This window comes from Asterias rubens, chromosome 5 (genome assembly GCF_902459465.1).
Source record: "Asterias rubens chromosome 5, eAstRub1.3, whole genome shotgun sequence".
NCBI lineage: Eukaryota > Metazoa > Echinodermata > Asteroidea > Forcipulatida > Asteriidae > Asterias > Asterias rubens.
The window spans coordinates 20,183,825-20,202,266 of NC_047066.1; the positions used below are offsets into that span (position 1 = coordinate 20,183,825).

Consider the following 18,442-nt stretch of genomic DNA (forward strand, 5'->3'; position numbering starts at 1 on the left):
GCAGAAAATGTTCTCTCAAATTTATTGGTTCTAAGGAACAGCTTCTACCTGTATCTGTACAAATAATTTAGCAGCAGAGCAGCAGAACAAATGGCATGCACTCTTCACCACTGGAGACTCAACTGAATTCTTCCCACTATCCTTTCTCATATACTTCACACACACTTCTATGTACAATCTATCAGCCGACACCCTGATCCTTTGTTATGATACACTTACCCCCAAGATTATGCAAATAAGCTGTAAGGTTAAACTTGAGGTTCACTGCTCCTCATGTTGGGGTATCCCCTCTGGGTCAAAAGTGCGCATAATGAATAATTAATATTGACCCCACACAACCATGGCCAATTGGGTCCTGGCACCAAGCCCTTCATGAATATTTACACAAAGTTAAAAAGAACTTGAATAAATTTAGGCAATATTTTTGAAGGAAAGGATGAATATTCATAAACCTCCAAGCATTTTCATTTTTCTGTGACAGTATAATTTTATTGATAAACTTGTTGCCTGTATAGATTTTTTTTTAGTAAGATACAGTAATTTTACTAATGAGGATAATTGTAGGGTTGACATACAATCATTCCTTGTTTGATTTTACAGTGTATGGAAGACATTGAGACCCTCAAGTCTAAAAACAGCACCATGGAAGATAGCATTGCTATGCTGAAGCAAGAGTACGACATCCTTAGGTAGGTAAGCACCATTTATGCACTACATCTCTTCTTCTTTTTTTCTTCATAGACTCTTAATTGTAGTCCCTTGGTTGTCTTCCAACACCTTATGTTACAACACCTTCCCAGATGTATGTGAATGAATGGAAACATAGCGGAGCACGTTGTGTATGAGTGGGTTGTAAGGTAGCCATTATGGGTAATAGGCTAGTGTTCCTGAAATATGGATCAGGTTTAAGTGCCCACATTTAGACGACCTGTGATTGACCACCACTGACCAGCAACGATTATGCACAGTGACGCACTCACTGAAACGACGTTCCCTTCTGCGCTTTACACTGTTGGAATGGAACAGGCTATCGGGACCACAGAAGGAACTGCGATCTCGAGGCTAGTTCCAAATGGTCGACCACAGTATACTTAGTCAACCCAATCGTCCACCAGCCTTGGTTTGAGTCAAATTAGTCAACCTTTAGTTATGGTGCACACTCGATTTGCTCATGGTTGTCATTTGTTACCCACAGGGACAGTTATGCAAACTCTTTGAACTTGTTTCTATCCCTGCAGCATGTATCCCGGAAACTCCACCCCCGCCCCCTAACCCGAGTCCCATTGCTTATTGCACAATTCTCTTTTTCTTTTCCCTCCTCCCCTACCCCTGACATATCCATCTCTTTTTATAGTCTGCCATGAGATGAATGAGGCCGACATGAGACAATGAAACTAGAATCCTCCTTAATTTATGACTCACAATGAGCAGATCAGCAGCTTTCTTACACCCACTGTCTTCTTGGCAGCAACTCTTATATGGACCTTGAAAGTGTTCGAGATTTACCAGTATTAATTGAGCTAGTAGCGGAAACATGCAAAGCTACATTGGGGGTAATTTGTCAGACAGTCAAGAGTGAAGGATGATGTAGTACAATGTAATTAACTCAATGCTATCATTGTCTGCTTAAACCTACAGCCAAGTAACACTAGTGGCTGTGCTGAGAAACATGTGTTGGTATCAGGCAATATCTGCCTCAAGTTGACAAATGATCCATGCGTGAACTTGGCTCATGCAACTGCGTTAATTTGGTCTGTGAATAGCCCACAAAGTTTTAAGCTCATTCCTTATAAAAATGGAAAGTAAAGCTGCTACTGAAATCCTGGCCAAAATGCTTGGGCCACCCTTTCCAGCCCGCTCATCGAACAGAAACCTCAGCTAGGGCACAGACCGCGCAATGAGAGCCAATATTGAACAGGGGGGGCAGGGCCCATCGAGATGCAAAAAAAAGTCAGGAATGTAGCATTTTCAAAAGTCTCAATAAAACCCTTGCTTTCCTGAGCCCAAAACCCCCCTGGCCCTCCACCCCCTTAAAAAAATTAGGAAATAAATACTTAAAAGCAAAAACAAACACGCCTTTAACATTGATGACAGTAGGGTACCTCATCCCCATTTGTGCCGCTGCTTTGTTCTTTCTCATGTGGACTAGTATTGTTCCTATTTTAAGAGTAACCACCACCCTACCCATGCACATACACGTATGTCCACATGTTTATCGACCTCCCATAAATCAGGACTAGTCTTTAATCTCAAATTATTTTGACTTTTTTATTGACGTTCCAATTGGTTTTATACACAAAATCAAATCAAACTGAGCACATCCTTATAGTCTCTGAAGCCACTGGAGTCAATTTTGGTTAAGTCCTTGTTGTCAACAGGTAAACACATTCACAAATACTTACACTTCCTTTGGAAATTTAACTGCACCTGAAGTAGGGGAACCCAGTTTCCTTAATAAAAAACAGCTTTCTGCATTTTGTGTGTTCTTTTACATTGTTTGGGACCTGCATGTGCAATAACTGTCAGAATTACTTTGGTAGCTGTTAGTTGAGTCCAGTGCCCCCCTTCACCTGTTCAATGCTGCATCAATTTTGAAGATGTGTCAGGAGTAAAAGCATCGAACAGGGACACATGTATTTCACTAGTTTGTGTACTAAATTCTTGGCTCGAATTCGGGAGATAAATTCACAGGAAAGAAGGGCTTGCAGCTCTGCAGCCGATTTCACGAAACTTTACGCAACTGCGTTAGTCCACTTGCGCAACGTTTTTGGTGCAGTTGCGTAAAGTTTCGTAAAATCGGCTGCTGATGTCTGCTGGACCAGGCACTTTTGTACAAGATTGAAATCTGAATGAAAAAATAAATTCTGAGTCCTGACAACAGGAATTTAACTGTTTTACTTTTTATAGTAATTGCACTATAAAATATAAGACGTCTAAGAGAAGATTTATCTCATCTGTCTTTTTTTTTTGTAGACAGTTTGTTGTAAACATGACCTTGCAAGGGGACACAAATTACTGTGGTTGCAACAGAGAAGTTTCCCCTCAAGAATAGTGTCCCGATTTGTTTTGAAAAATCCTTTGCTTTGGCTGATAGCCCCCACAGTTGATGTGCCATGTTGACTCATGTGCAATAGACGTTGTGGAGAACAAATTACTGTTGGGACATGAATTTAAATGTCTTTACAAGAACAATGTCCCGGATGTCTGTTTTACACAAAATCCCAACAGAGTGTGGATGACCATCACATCATGCTAGTCGATCATCTAGAGTGTACTCCTAGAGCTTTGTGTGTCAGTCTGTCTGGTGAATGCAGCATCATGAAGCTAAAGTCAAAACAGATGTGTAGATCAGACATACTTCAGACGCATGTGTTGTGTCGCATGCGTATTGTTCATAGAGTACAACGCCATAGAGTAAAGGGTGATTACCCAAGTGGCAAACGTTGTGTTTGTGAAATTAAAACCTGCTGGGGCAGAATCTTCATTGTCAAGTCCAAGTCTTGAGTCATAAAATCTACGTCTGAAGAGTCAATGAGTCACTAGAAAGAAAAAGAATGAAACAAATGAGACTGATCAGGTTGGTGTAGTGATGTCTTGACTCGCCTTCCACTGGGACCCTGGTTCGAATCCCACCAGGGGTACTATGTGGATTGGGTTTTCAGTCCCTACTTGACTGGGTGGGTTTTCCCTGGAATACATCTCTAAAACTGCAATTTCTTTATCATCTTCTCTTCTCATTGGGCTCTGATTAGACATTGAGAATATTTATCCAGATCGAGATCCAGTAGATTTTGGAGGAGCTTTTGTGCTTTGAGAAGAGGAGCTCATTCTACAGATCTGGGAGATCCAGGTTCCTCTTGAATAGGTGTTTTTTGTTGTTGCAGGAAGCCCTAAATGACTGTGTGTTTGATATGTTTGGATGACCTTAGAGCTAGTTTATCAGGATGAGTAGACTGGTCATTGTTCTCCATCAATCCAACGGAAGACTCCTGAACAAAACGGGTGATGCAGCGTGGAGCACGCATTCCAACGTCTCAATTGTGTGGGAAGTGGATCTGTTTTCTTGTGGTTGAGTAAATACTTCCTGTGCTCATTTCTAAGATTTCATTGAGAAGAATGGATAAATAATCAAACAAAACTGTTCCCACCTTTTTCAGTATGCTCTGTGGGCAAGTCAGTTCTCAGATTATCCGAGACAGGAAAGACATTTTATTGAGGAATGGAGCCAAAGCTACAGCCTTTTATTGTTTGAAGTTTGCTTTTCTATGACTTAGTTTAAAAGCACCCGACCATGAGCAATTTGAGGACATTTTCACAGCTTGGTTGGATCATAAAGGAAAGACTAAGGTCCTCAGTCCTTGGTTTGATGGTGTTTTCTGTAAATTGTAGTATTATTAAGTAATTTCTTCTTCCGAAGACAAATGATGTAACAAAACTGTAGTGCATGATCTTCTAAAAGGGTAAATGCTAATAGAGCAAAGATTGTGTAGTACCACAAGGTGCAATTTGGGCGACCAGAGCTCTATTAATCTCATATTATGAGTTGTAGTGGTTTTGAAAAAGAAAACACTCCATGGGTTCTTACAGAGCTAGCTACAACAAATTTTGAGAGATCCATGTTTGTGGTGTTCACGGAAACCTTATTCGTGTGTTTCATAATTTTAAAACTATATTGATCGTTACCTATAATGTATCAATTTAATATATAGGAAAATCTAGATAGGATGCCCTTGTGGTGGAACATGCATCCAGATATCACACCAGGGGGGACTCATTCATAATGCTAAAGCTAGCACAGGAATGCACTCCATATTGTTTACGGAAATGACTGATTTTGCTTGGGTTGCGACAATGGGTTTGGCATGATTAAGCCCCCCCTTTTCTCCTTCGAACTCCACTTTCTCTATGCTCGAACGGTTCTCAACAGTCTGGCAGTTCCGTAGTTTAGTTCCACCTGTTGCTCAATTTGTCTCATTTTACCAAATGGGTGTGAAAGAAGGTTGTATCTAGTAGGGTGTTTTGTCAGTTTTATTCACTGGTATGTGTTGTTTGTTTTTTCTTTGGCACGCAGGTGGGAGTTTGGTTTACGGGAAATATAATAGATCATGATGAGTCGAGGTGAAATCTAGAAAGTTCCTCCGATAGATATTTAGTGCCACTAAACCTGTCAACCCATTCCCAAGGTGTTTACAATCCATGACCCAGTTGAAGTGGTTTTTCACAAGTTTTTGAAGTTACAGTTTTCAAACATAGATTTGGTTAGAGAGCTCCCAATATCCTTTCCAGAAGGCAATCAGAGTACACTGGTCAAAACGTATAGTTACAACTAGCTCTTAGTTGTGATACACCTGGTATAGGATGGGACCGGAGACTGCTGGTTCGTTCCGATCCAAGTAGCATACCTTTTGATTTGTTTCCATAGGACTTGGGAAAGCACTTGGGAAAGTTCTTGTCACATAAGTGTAGGGGGAAACCAACAATATAAAAAGGTAACACATGCTCTTCTCAGAGTCAATATTTATACTCAAGAGTCACATATAGTGCACTGCAAACCTTAAGCCTGGTTCTTACTTCCTGCAAATGCTTCGTACGAAGCAATCTTGACGTCGCAGCTCTTTTTTTCGCTGTGAATGTTTCGCAGCAGTTGAGTATACCTGAACTCTTGCATTCGCAGGAATTATGAACTAGACTTTACTCATATTACCTCTTTTAAGTCCTACTATAATTTGAAATAACGAAGATGTACTTTTTTTCTTCATTTGCAGTAACATGGAATGCAACCTTGGACCGCCCTGATTTCAACAATTTTGCCAAAGAGAAACTTCAGACAACAGAAATGGCTTGTAACTCCAGTTGCTAGCCTAACAGCATATCAATTGTCTTCCAGTTCAAGAAAGAAGAAACTGCCAAAAGGAAACCAAGTAAATTTTGATGATCTTTTTGTCTGCACCATATTTGGGTGTGAGTTTCTGTTAAAAAAGTTGTATCAAAGGCCACATTTTTTATCAACACAATCGTCAACATTGGGTTTTAGTTTTTGACGAATTGTTGTGACGATCGAATGTTTTTACAACATGTTTGTGTTTTCTTTTGTTGTTTTAAAATATTGTTTATTTTTTGGTTGTTCTTGGTTTGAACTTTTTTAACGTTAATAATTTTTGTCAACCATAACTTAATTTTCAACTTTTCAGCTTTTAATTTCCTCCAAGAGTTCACAAAAATTATTTGTGCAAACACTTTATTGACTCCTTTTAATTTTTCCAATTTTATTTTTTATCTTAGTTTCAATTTGATTAAGTGAGTTGTACTTGTTTGGCCAAAAAAGTCTTCTTAGTACAGAACTGTATAAAAGTACAAACATAATGATCACAAGAGGGCGCTCTTTACTTTTTCTGTCAGCTTGAAAGACCAAAATAGTTTATCTTGTTGTATTGTTCCCTGTTTGCATATGATTTTGAGCAGCCTTTTCTCAAAAAAGGAAATGCACCAGTCTATCTATACCCTTCCAGTCTCACTTTGGTCACATTCATTTCAGTGGAAGATGAACAAAATGGCTGCTGATAAAGATGCATAAATCCTGCTATCGTTTTATTAGTGTAAATAAAATAGTTTCCACTATCGGCCCTTTTTTGTTAAATAAGCTTATTTTGAGTGCTGCATTTCAACTACAACATTTTTTTGCTCCTTCTCAATTTAATTATTATTACTGTTGTTTTTTAGAGAGCATACATGTACGCATTTAAAGAAAGAAATTGTTTGAAACACAGAAAATTTCTATGCAATAAGAGGAGCAAAGTTGTAAGATATTGAAATAATTATAATTCTCTTTAATTCGGTAATCATGGTGTAGGATTGAGACAGGCTGATTTATAATCAGTTGCCTAATAATAACATGTTGACTCTGAGAGTACGCAGGACAATGTAAAATCAGTGCCCAATTTCAGGCTCTGCTTACCGTAAACACATAAATTGGCTGGTACGATTGAAGAAAAAAATCCACATGAATGTTAAGCATAGGCTGACATCACAAATAAACAAGGGACTCTCAGTTGCCCATGTTGCTTAGCATGTTTAACATATTTAAGCGGCTACTGTAAAACTGTGGTATTAATTTTGAATATGGAGAACTGTGACTAAGTGTAGATTTACTCGGTAAGCAAAGCCATGAAAATGGGCCAAGTTTATTGCTTTACAATGTTAGCTCTGTAAAGGGACGGTACATCGTTGATAGACAGAGTACAGAATTGGTAATTATCACCCCCCACAAAAAAGGGGAAACAAATAAAAAATCAGTTTGAATCTGAAAGTCCATTGAATACAAAGTAAATTTCGGTCACAATCCTCGAAAGAAAAGGAACGAAGCCATCTGACTTTCAAAGATGCAGATTCACCATTGCTCATTTCAATATCAGCAAAAGCTAACATGAGCGAGGGAGTACAAAATCTGACAATCTTTTGCGATATTTGTGTCGTTTCCACAGACACATGACCACTATTTAGATGAGATTCTCACATTTAGTACTCTGGTGTTTTTTTTTGCAAACTAGGGGAAGGGAATTCAGTTACTCTTACAATGTACTGTCCCCTTTAACGAGAGTGTGATTTTAAAGTTATACTTATCACTTTGGTGTTTGTTCAAGTACTAACCATCTTGAGAAATGTTTATTTCTAAATTGGATTTTATCTTGTTGATGATTATAAAGTAGGTTGAGCTCTTTTTTGCTTGCTTAATGAAACATGGAAGGAATCTTTGAAAACAAGTTTTGGGTTAAAGAATTTGTTTTTTAATTTACCTACAACCTTGAGTCTCCGAATTCCAAATATTTTTTTTTTTTACAATTGGTGCTCATGTTTTTATGAAAGACTTTTGCTAAATAAAATGATCACTAATTCTGCTGCGACTTTTTGCCGCTCTGTAAATTTGACAGTGTACAAAAACAAAGACCAACATAAAGAGGTTATTTTTAATCAGTTGCTATATTAATAAGTTGTTCAGTTTGATAACCTAGCCAAAATTTTTTTGGGTTGCCCCGGCCTTTTTAATTTATATGTTTGAAGGAAAACATATTGATGTTTAAACAAAATTACAAAAAATTAATTTAATATAATTTATCCAGGAATGGGAATGGGAAACTTTTCAGGGCACTTCTTCTTTTTGTAAATCCTCCATTCTCAAGATTGTGCAAATGCTTATTAATCATGTAAAACATGGAAAGTTACATGCTACATGTATCTCTGCACCCACCTAGAGTGTCAAGTCCCGAAATTGAGAGAATATCATTAATAATTAAATTATGCAAACCCAAATTTTGTTTTTGTTTTTGGTGGCAAAAACTCTTATTGCATAATACATCACAGAATTATTTATTAATGTGTTATTTATCTAGCATTGAACTTTTGCCTATTTATTAAATATTAACTACTCTATGGCAAGTCTATTTATTAATTGTTTAAATAGTAACAATTTTCCTTCCTGAATTTCATTTAAATATAAAATTTATTTTGTACATTTTGTTTCCAAATCCAAGAGGTTTTGTTTTTTAAATCTACAGAACCACATAAACATGCACAGCTCATCAGCTCCGAATTTAATTACAGCTACTTCCTACAAGTTTGCTTATTAGCTTTAAAAAACTGCTTAAAAAAACAACATCAACAGCCAAATATTATGCAATGTACATTACCCTGTGACTGGTCCCTTAATCTTGCTAAGCATGCTGTAGGCCTAGTTGCTTGGTGATGTCATGAGTGGGCCAGAGAAGTTATACCAGTCTGAAGGATACCAGTCTGAAGTTGAACTGATTTGTTTAGAGCAACTTTTTATTCCACCTGTAATGACCTTATACTGTTAGTCATGTTTAAGTTTACCCAAGCTTTGATCAAAATGATTTTAAGCTTCAAGAGTTAGAACTGAATTTCATGCAGGGTGTTTGCAGAGAATTGGAAACCCCAAGGTATGCCAATATTATCCAAGCTCTAACATTCAGATGATGTGTTACCATTTAAGTGAAGTATATTGAAGTATTTAACAGACCCCAGTCTCTACCCAAAGACATGGGGTTAGAGGGTAGATTATGCCCTTAACCCAATGGATATTGGGGGGGGGGGGGGAGTAGCGTAGCTTCTAGCCCTTTATACCCAGTAGCAGCCATTTCCCTCAGTTTAGTTGAGGGAAGGATGTACAAGCTGGGCATGATGAGGGTACATGCACACTCTCTCAATGTTTTTCAATTGATTAACTAATAGTCATGTTGCTTAAATCAATGGACACTTTGGATCAAAGTTCTTGTTATTTAAGATTATTAAAGAAAAAGAAGACTGTTTTTTTCACTCTGCACATTACTATAATTTATTCTCTTTCGAAAGAGCGTATCTTGCTCAAAAATTTAATATCAAGAGGGTTTTTAACTGAAAAAATAAGCACACTTATGCATGGGAAAAATGTTTTGGAAGATTGCAATTTGTTGTAGTTGTTGCATTTGGTGGTTTTCTGTTTAATTCTACTTTTCTTCCTTTTCTTCTGGGTATCAGGTTTAAAAAAAAATATGTAAATATATAAACAAACCTTGTACACAAACAGCAGGTTGAAAACACGTTTTTCGGTTCCAGTCAGTGTTTTTGTTCCATTTCTTTCATTTATGGCATTCCTTCCATATTCAAATTTGTGTCTTATTTCATGTTTCTTTAGAACAAACAACAAAACAACCGTTTTTGTATTATATATTTGGTTTGCGTAACACCATGTGTGTATCTACTTGACAGGTGGAGTTTGTTTTTTAGAGAACTGTCTTGCTATGTGTTTTTGTTTTATAAAACTATCGGTAGAAGGGCTAACAATGCAAATGCATAACTAAAGCAATTTGTGACGTCCACATTTGAGAACAGAAACCAAATTGACATGAGCCACGTCGCTCTTCGGTCATTTCTTGCTTGGCATTTGACTGAAGTAAGTACTGGTTGTCTAAATGACTTGATGAAATGTAATAGTTTGATTGTAAATGTACATTGTGTAAATAGTAGTGCCATTCTGGAGGTGCGGTAGCCTTATGTTTCTCGGTTGGCGTTTTACTGAAAATCTTATTAAAATGGTCCCTTAGTGGGCGTGATATTTTTAAAACAAGGCTTGTTTTTATCCTTTGGTTAGTTATTAAGTTTTGAGCTTCTTTAGAGTTTCAAGCCTGCATTAATACAAAACAATCTGAAATGTTTTAAATGCTTGCGTACTGAAAACAATTGTGACTGTGGTTCGACTTCTGTCAAAGGTATCCTTGGAGTCTTCTCTTTGCCAGCATTAAGAGTTGGCTGTCTCCATCGATAGCAGTTGCTAGAGCCAATTCATCAAGAGCCATGTAGCTGCAGCTTTGGTTCCAGTCACACCCGAAATCTTCTGGCATGGCTACTGCATTGAGAGTCGGTGGTTTGAGTCCTGCCTGAGGTGTCCTTGGATTCATCTCTTTGCCAGCATTAAGGGTTGGCTGCCTCCATCTTGACCCACCTCATCAAAGGCTTTGTAGCTGCAGCTGTGGTCCCAGTCCTACCCAATACCTTCCTGGCTGCTGCATTGAGAGTCTCTGTTTGAGTCCTGCCTGAGGTGTCATTGGATTCATCTCTTTGCCAGCTTTAAGGGTTGGCTGCCTCTATCAATAGCAGTGGTTTGACCCACCTCATCAAGGGCTTTGTAGCTGCAGCTGTGGTTCCAGTCCTACCCAATACCTTCATGGCTGCTACATTGAGAGTCTGTGGTTTGTGTCCTGCCTGAGGTGCCCTTGGATTCATCTCTTTGCCTCCATCAATACTAGCAGTGGTTTGACCCACCTCATCAAAGATTTTGTAGCTGCAGCTGTTGTTCCAGTCCTACCCAACTGGCTGCTGCAGTGAGAGTCTCTGTTTGAGTCCTGCCTGAGTTGTCCTTGGATTCATCTCTTTGCCAGCTTTAAGGGTTGGCTGCCTCCATCTTGACCCACCTCATCAAAGGCTTTGTAGCTGCAGCTGTGGTCCCAGTCCTACCCAATACCTTCCTGGCTGCTGCATTGAGAGTCTCTGTTTGAGTCCTGCCTGAGGTGTCATCGGATTCATCTCTTTGCCAGCTTTAAGGGTTGGCTGCCTCCATCAATAGCAGTGGTTTGATCCAACTCATCAAGAGCCACGTATGCAGCTGTTGTTCAAGTCCCACCAAAGGTCTTCTTGGTTGCTGCACGTCTGTGGTTTGAATCCTTACCCAATAACTATGTCTTTATAAACTTGAATCTGGTTGACTGCTGCACGAGTTCGACGCTTCAATCTTTTCCTATCACCTATGTATGTCTTCTGCTGCAGAACTTAAAGGCACCTGTACTTGCACTCCAATCATGATGTAAAGGTAAAGTGCTTTTTATTTTAAAGTTTGATTCTGCATTCAGTGTGCAACAGGTAAGTCATCAACACAAGTATACTTATATTTGAATGGTTTCAGTTTCTTTCTTCAAGTCTTGCTAATCAGATTTACCAAAGATCAATCGAGGAGGAATTTCATAATTTGACTCGTATAACTGCCTGTATAGTGGGGAAATAACCCCAGGAAATCATAGTCTTTGATATGCATATCTAGTGCTGAGGATAATTTATCTAAAATCGACAGTGTTGGCAGTGTAAATGTCATGCTATTTTCAAAAACTTTCTTGTGTATACTTCTTTAAGTTTGCAGTTGAGCTACCCGTGCTGGGACCAGATGAAGACATGCAATTAGTTGGATGCATTTCAGGTATGCAGACGCTTGTTTCTATGTTTGTTGATTTGTTAATAACATCTGAATATTCATGTTGCTAACTTTCTTGAAAGAGTATCCTTTGTACAGACTGTGTGCAGGGCCCTCTTTCATGGTTCTGCTTACCACAGAATTCTGCGCTTAATGCCCATGTGCCTTACAGTAGATTGAACGTCCGTAGTGCCGGACGTATTATTCCATGAACCTCAATCTTCATAGCCCGATGGTCTGATACCCTCAAATCAGCTTTCAATGACAAGTCTTCCCAACCTTCTTCCAGAAAACATGCCCAACAAGAATTGGTGGTTGTTTTCTGGTTGTTTTACCAGATTCGTACTCCAATGTTCTGGACACTAAATAAAGTGAAACATGAGGTGACATTACTTGCCAGTATCATGAGTGATGCTTTATTAAAGCTAATACATTACACCTACCGTATCCAATGTTTAAGTATTTTCAATTCATGTAATCCTCAGCATCTGTTTGTAACACCACATTTCCTTACATCCAGTCTTTTCATACTATTGTAACTGTATTAACCAAACTGATTCAAACTTTTCTGATGGTGTGTGTCTCTCTTTTATCTTTTTATTTTTGAGGGTGATTAATACCTTGGACTTGTTCCAAGATTGTAAACAGGATGGTACACACAGGACCAGATGGAGATTCAAGATTACAAAGGTACTATTGTTGTTATATAGAAAGTCTTCTGATGATGAATGGAATCTTTTTAAGACTTGTTCTCAGAATGAAGTAATGAGAAATTATTGGCTTTGAAGACAGCCAACACCTTTACTATAGAGATGATAACATGATTTACCTGTAAAGAATTTACCCATTTGAAACTATTGTTGAATTTTTAATTAATGGTTTTAAAACTAGCCAAGATTTGAAAACTAGCCAAGTTATTGTGTCTGCCAAACGTCACCTCGGACCAACCAAAACACAGATATAGAAAGCTTATGTCACTGCACTTTTATCCGATGAAATGATTGTATCCCATTAAATCAATGGTTCTAAAAGACAAGTACCTGTCTTTATTCTTGCGGATAAAGACAGGGGACAAGTCTATAACATAACCAGTACTTTCTTATGTATAGCAACCGCCAAGAGGTGGCGCCCTTGTCATACCATGTACCGTGTGTCATGAGTCCTAAATAAAACACACACAATGTTTAATATCTGAAATGTTAAACGTACAATGTATTGTCTTTTTAATGTATTACAGATCAAGTACCTCTCGGTGTTATGATGATTTACTCCTTTGCTGTGTTTGGACATCTTTCAAGTTTTGGCTCAGCATTCTGAGGTATGTAGTTGCTGTAAGAAGTTACTTTATCAAATATAAACAAAATATAAAATAAAGCATTTGCATTTGCCATAAGGTGCAGCCATCATGCCGGACTCTTAGTTATATACACTTTTATTTGGCAAGAGTAATGTCCGGTTCATCTCTTGTTGAAGTATGCATGCTGATTCACTCCCGTGTGAAGAGAAGAAATTATGGTTACCCAAATACTGACCTAGGAAAACATGCAGGGCATCAAACACATGTGGGCTGCAACTACATAATTTTTTTCTGACATTCCACCCTTCCATTTCAGACTTATTTAAACCCTGCATAACCATTCAATGGTTTCATCTTTGGTTTAATTTCATGCAGGTAATGGAAGCAATTGTCTCTATGCCCCTGGTCATTGCCGTGGTGTCTCGTGAAAGGCTAGATTTCACGGGTTTCTATCGTCTGTTATGCCTGGAAACATCAGAAAACTGTCTGCTGATTGAGGTATGTTAGTTATAAGACAATAGTGATCTGTATAAACCCCTTTATTTCTCACATGAGAATGTTTAATCCTTTATAAAGAACATAATCACGGCCCAATTTTCATGGCTCTGCCTACCGCCGAATTCTGTGCTTCTGATCACCATTCTCCGCTTGCGCCGACAAGCGCAAATTTCTGCGCTAGCTGTGTAAGGGTAGAATGCCTATACAGTAACGTGTAGTACAAACACAATCCAAATTTCCCTGCTAACCCGTGAAATACCCTTGACCTAAGCACAGAATTCCCTGCTTCCGTAAGCGTGGATTCTTTGCTTACGGTAAGTTGAGTCATGAAATTGGACCCTGAGCAGTGATCAGCGAGGCCCAACAAGCCCATACTGGCTTCAAACGCCTCATGTTTTACCGACTCAAAAAGGTCATAGTATGACGTAAATTTACAACTTCCCATATCAGTATACATGTACTTCTTTCTACTAGACACGTTCTAAAAACAAGACCAATAATTTGACAAAAAATAAGACTCTCCACGTGGGTTTAACAATATGTGGTTTTGTCAATGCAATGCTGATTTTAAAGGCAAGACTATCACAAGAGATACAACTTCAGAAAACAATGTCTACTTGTAGGGAAAAAAAAATAAAAAATTCAAATTTTTTTCACAAGAATGTTGAATCATCATAATTCAGCAAGGACATGGCGGGTACCAACCGCATCTCTTTCCGCAGTATTGGGAGACAGACACAACCTCATAAAGGCTGAACCCGACTGTATTTGTCAAATTAATCGTGTGGATGCTGCTTTTCCCCACCCAAAATACATTCCAATTAGTTATCAATGAGAACACTTTTTCTAATTCTCCCTTCCTTCTTTAGCATACTTTTACCATTTTGATGTGTTCTTTTACCTCACAGGATCTACACGTTGATATTTTTGATCGACCAAAAGCTGTCAAGAAGGTTCCCCCATAAAGAAGACATCATAGTTTGACGTGAGCTTTTCTTCTCTTAAGTTTCTCGCATGAAGTTATAACATTTAAAGGCACTGGACACTATTGGTAACTACTCAAAATAAACGTAGCATAAAAAATACTTGGAAATGAGCAATGGAGCGCTGTTGTTAGTATAAAACAATGTGAGAAAAAACTCCCTCTGAAGTAGTTTTTTGTAGTGTAATGTAGTTTTTTTGAAAGATGTTATCTCACTCAAATATTAAAATTCTCTAGGCCTGAAGCTTTTCAAGCATCTGAAAGCAGACAAATTTATAAAGACGTTTTTTCCATCATTCTTCTCATGCAACTTGGATTGCCAATTGAGTAAAAATCTTCACAGGGTTGTTATTTTATGCATATGTTGGGATACACCCAGTGAGAATACACTGGTCTGTGACAGTTACCAATAGTGTACAGAGGGCCCTTTAACCAAGAGTATATCATGCACAATATTTTGGTTTTTCTTATACCTGCGGATTCAAGTGGCCATCACCAAGCCATCCCTACACCACGCACCATGCCAAAGAGGTCCTTGCTTGGCATTTTTGTAATCAATGAAGAAATACCTTCAGTCTTGCCAGAAAATGCCTGTTCTTAAAATCCAATTGTTTACGTATATACCAAAAAGGTCATACAGTAAAAGTCATGTCGTCAATTTATATAGAGGGCGCTGTTGAAAATTGTAGTGATATACTGTTGGTTCAATATGAGGTAAACCAGGGGCCGCTTTCACAAAGAGCTAAGATTGATCGTAACTGCAATCAATCGTAGTTGCTCAAAAAAGTGTGATGTCACAATGCAAATCACTATGGTAATATTGACAATTTGTCTAGCGATGAATTTTATCGCTTTGTGAAATCGGCTCCTGGCACTTTGTGCATCAATGTAAATAAATCTTTCATGTTGCCAGTTTACATAATCCTATTGTCAAGAAAACTCACCATTACGATAACTTTATAACCACTGCAGTGGTGGTATTTGTTTTCTTTAGCCCTTATGTCTTAATCAAAGTATAATAAATTGCTTAAAGGCACTGAACACAGTTGGTAATAAGTCGAACATATAAGTTTGCATAAAAACTTACTTGTTATTAAGAAACAGAGAGCTATTGGTGTATAAAGTGATTAATGACTCACTCTGAAGTAATGTAGTTTTTGAAAAAAGAGCTAATTTTTTACTATTTTGAATCTGAGAAAAAGTTCAGACCTGAAACCTTTCTCAGCTATCTGACAACACACAAATTTGTGCAAAAAGGGTGTTTCTTCTTTCATTATTTTCTTGCAACTTCGATGACCAATTAAGCCCAGATTTTCACAGGTTTGTTATTTATATGTTGGGATACATGAAATGAGATACTGTAGGTTGACAGTTACAAAAACGTGCCCAGTACCTTTTATTGTGTGTGATTAGTATGGAAATATTGACTGCTATTAGGGGCACAGTTAAAATTATAGGCAAAAGGTGATGTCAAAACCATGGCTATGCCCGAAGCAAAGCTTCACTTCGGGCATAGCCATGGTTTGGACATCACCGAGGGCCTATAATTTTAAACTGTTCCCCAATTATTAAGCAGTCAATATTTCTTTTGTATACTGAATAAAGTTTCTTACAATCAACAACTGACTGTACGGTGAAAGGTCGTCTGCGAAGAAAGATACGGAACGCTAGTCGTACATAATACTAGCATAGTTGCGTTATTTTCAGAGCGGGCAAATTGACTATGGCCCGGGCATAGTCACTATGACGTCATCTTGGTAGAAAAAGGGGGCATAGCTATTTTCATGACTCCATGTTTAACCAATCAGATTAGAGGATGCTATGGTATATAATGACTATTATTGTATGTTTACAGTTTACAACAATTATCAGTACTGTGAGATCATTGGTGGAGTGCCTGGCTTTTGGCCCATAGTCGTTAAACATAAGGTTTTATGGTTTTAGGGACAAGGTTATTGGGTTATCATGGTTTTAGTTTTAGGGTTATTGCTTTAGGGCTAGGGACAGAGTTAGGGTTATGAGGATTATTGGGGTTATGGTTAGGAACAGGGGTTAGGGTTAGCACCTGGCTTAGTCATATAGCTGTTCAACTCTTTCTTAAAAAGAGTAATACTTATAAAGTAATTAACAGTAAGTTATGGGTAATCATGAGCTTTCTGATGATTGAGGGGAGTTTTCATTTAGAGGTGTATTTCAAAAAGCGTAATGAATAATAATGTCTTCAATTTATTAAGTTGTTAATTATGGTTGTTTTGCATAATAAATAAACAATTTATAAAATGAAAAAAGAAAGATTGTATTTTGCTTAATTGTGCAAATTTTCGAGAACAAAAATATTCGCAAAAACCAAATGCATACATACGCAAAAGTACACACGCAAATCAACATCGGAATTGCATACACAAATTTGTAAAATCGCAAATACTCGCACATGTATATACAACAAAAAGTTTAAATCGCAGGAAAATCGCAAATGCGGTTTTTTTTTACCTCCAGAGGGCAGCAAACAAGCTGGGATATCATTACGACAATTTCTTACATGCTTCATGCTTGAAATTAAAAAATCGCAGTAAAATCGCAAATACGCTTTTTTTGTACTTGTAGAGGGCAGCAGATCAGCAGGGGAATCATTCCGATCATTGCTTACATGCGCAATGCAACAAAAATAATTAAATCGCAGAAAAATTGAATCTGCGCTTTTTTCTACCTTCAGAGGGCCGCAGACAAGCTGCAAAATCACTACAACCATTTCGTACATGCGTAATGCTAAAAGAATTGAAAATTGCAGGAAAAAACGCAAATGCGTTTTTTTTACCTGTAGAGGGCAGCACATCAGCTGGGAAATCTTACCGACCCTTGCTTTACATGCTTAGTGCAAAAAAAATTAAATCGCAAGAAAAATCGCAAATGCGTTTTTTTTATACCTGTAGAGGGCAACAGATCAGCAGGTAAATCACTCCAATCATTGCTTACATGCGCAATGCAACAACAAAAATTTAATCGCAGGAAAATTGCAAATGCGTTTTTTTTTACCTTCCGAGGGCCGCAGACAAGCTGCGAAATTATTACAACCATTTCTTACATGCGTAATGCTAAAAAAATTGGAAATCGCAGGAAAATCGCAAATACGCTTTTTTTGTACCTGTAGAGGGCAGCAGATCAGCAGGGAAATCATTCCGATCTTTACTTACATGCGTAATGCAACAACAAAAATTAAATCGCAGGAAAATTGCAAATGCGTTTTTTTTTTTACCTTCAGAGGGCCGCAGACATGCTGCGAAATCTTTACAACCATTTCTTACATGCGTAATGCTAAAAAAATTGGAAATCTCAGGAAAATCGCAAATACGCTTTTTTTGTACCTGTAGAGGGCAGCAGATCAGCAGGGAAATCATTCCGATCTTTGCTTACATGCGCAATGCAACAACAAAAATTAAATCGCAGGAAAATTGCAAATGCGTTTTTTTTTTTACCTTCAGAGGGCCGCAGACATGCTGCGAAATCATTACAACCATTTCTTACATGCGTAATGCTAAAAAAATTGGAAATCGCAGGAAAATCGCAAATACGCTTTTTTTGTACCTGTAGAAGGCAGCAGATCAGCAGGGAAATCATTCTGATCTTTGCTTACATGCGCAATGCAACAACAAAATCTAAATCGCAGGAAAATTGCAAATGCGTTTTTTTTTTTACCTTCAGAGGGCCGCAGATATGCTGCGAAATCATTGCAACCATTTCTTACATGCGTAATGCTCATAAAATTGAAAATCGCAGAAAATCGCAAATGAGATTTTTTTCCGTCTAGAGAGGAGCTCGGAAATTGTTACGACTATTCTTACACGCTTCAAAATACATTCCCTTAACAAAGTAAGTGCAAAAATCTTTCAAATTTACCAGTATCTACAGACTAGCAAAACACCAACAAATCTTT

General features: G+C 37.9%; 1 protein-coding gene and 1 long non-coding RNA gene across 2 annotated transcripts in view; both read left to right on the forward strand.

Annotated features, from left to right (window-relative positions):
* The window catches only part of LOC117290482, a 44,917-nt gene extending 35,833 nt beyond the window's left edge, over positions 1-9,084 (forward strand). The window contains exons 5-6 of the mRNA XM_033771900.1: positions 601-689; positions 5,766-9,084. Of these exons, the coding sequence (XP_033627791.1) occupies positions 601-689; positions 5,766-5,796 (120 nt within the window). The 3' untranslated portion in view covers positions 5,797-9,084. The remainder of the gene's footprint in view (positions 1-600; positions 690-5,765) is intronic.
* A 3,242-nt stretch (positions 9,085-12,326) lies between these two features.
* LOC117290917 lies at positions 12,327-14,655 on the forward strand. Its single transcript, XR_004519100.1, has 4 exons — positions 12,327-12,424; positions 12,972-13,052; positions 13,407-13,529; positions 14,438-14,655. It is a non-coding gene; the product is annotated as an uncharacterized LOC117290917 (long non-coding RNA).
* The last annotated feature ends 3,787 nt before the right edge of the window (positions 14,656-18,442 follow it).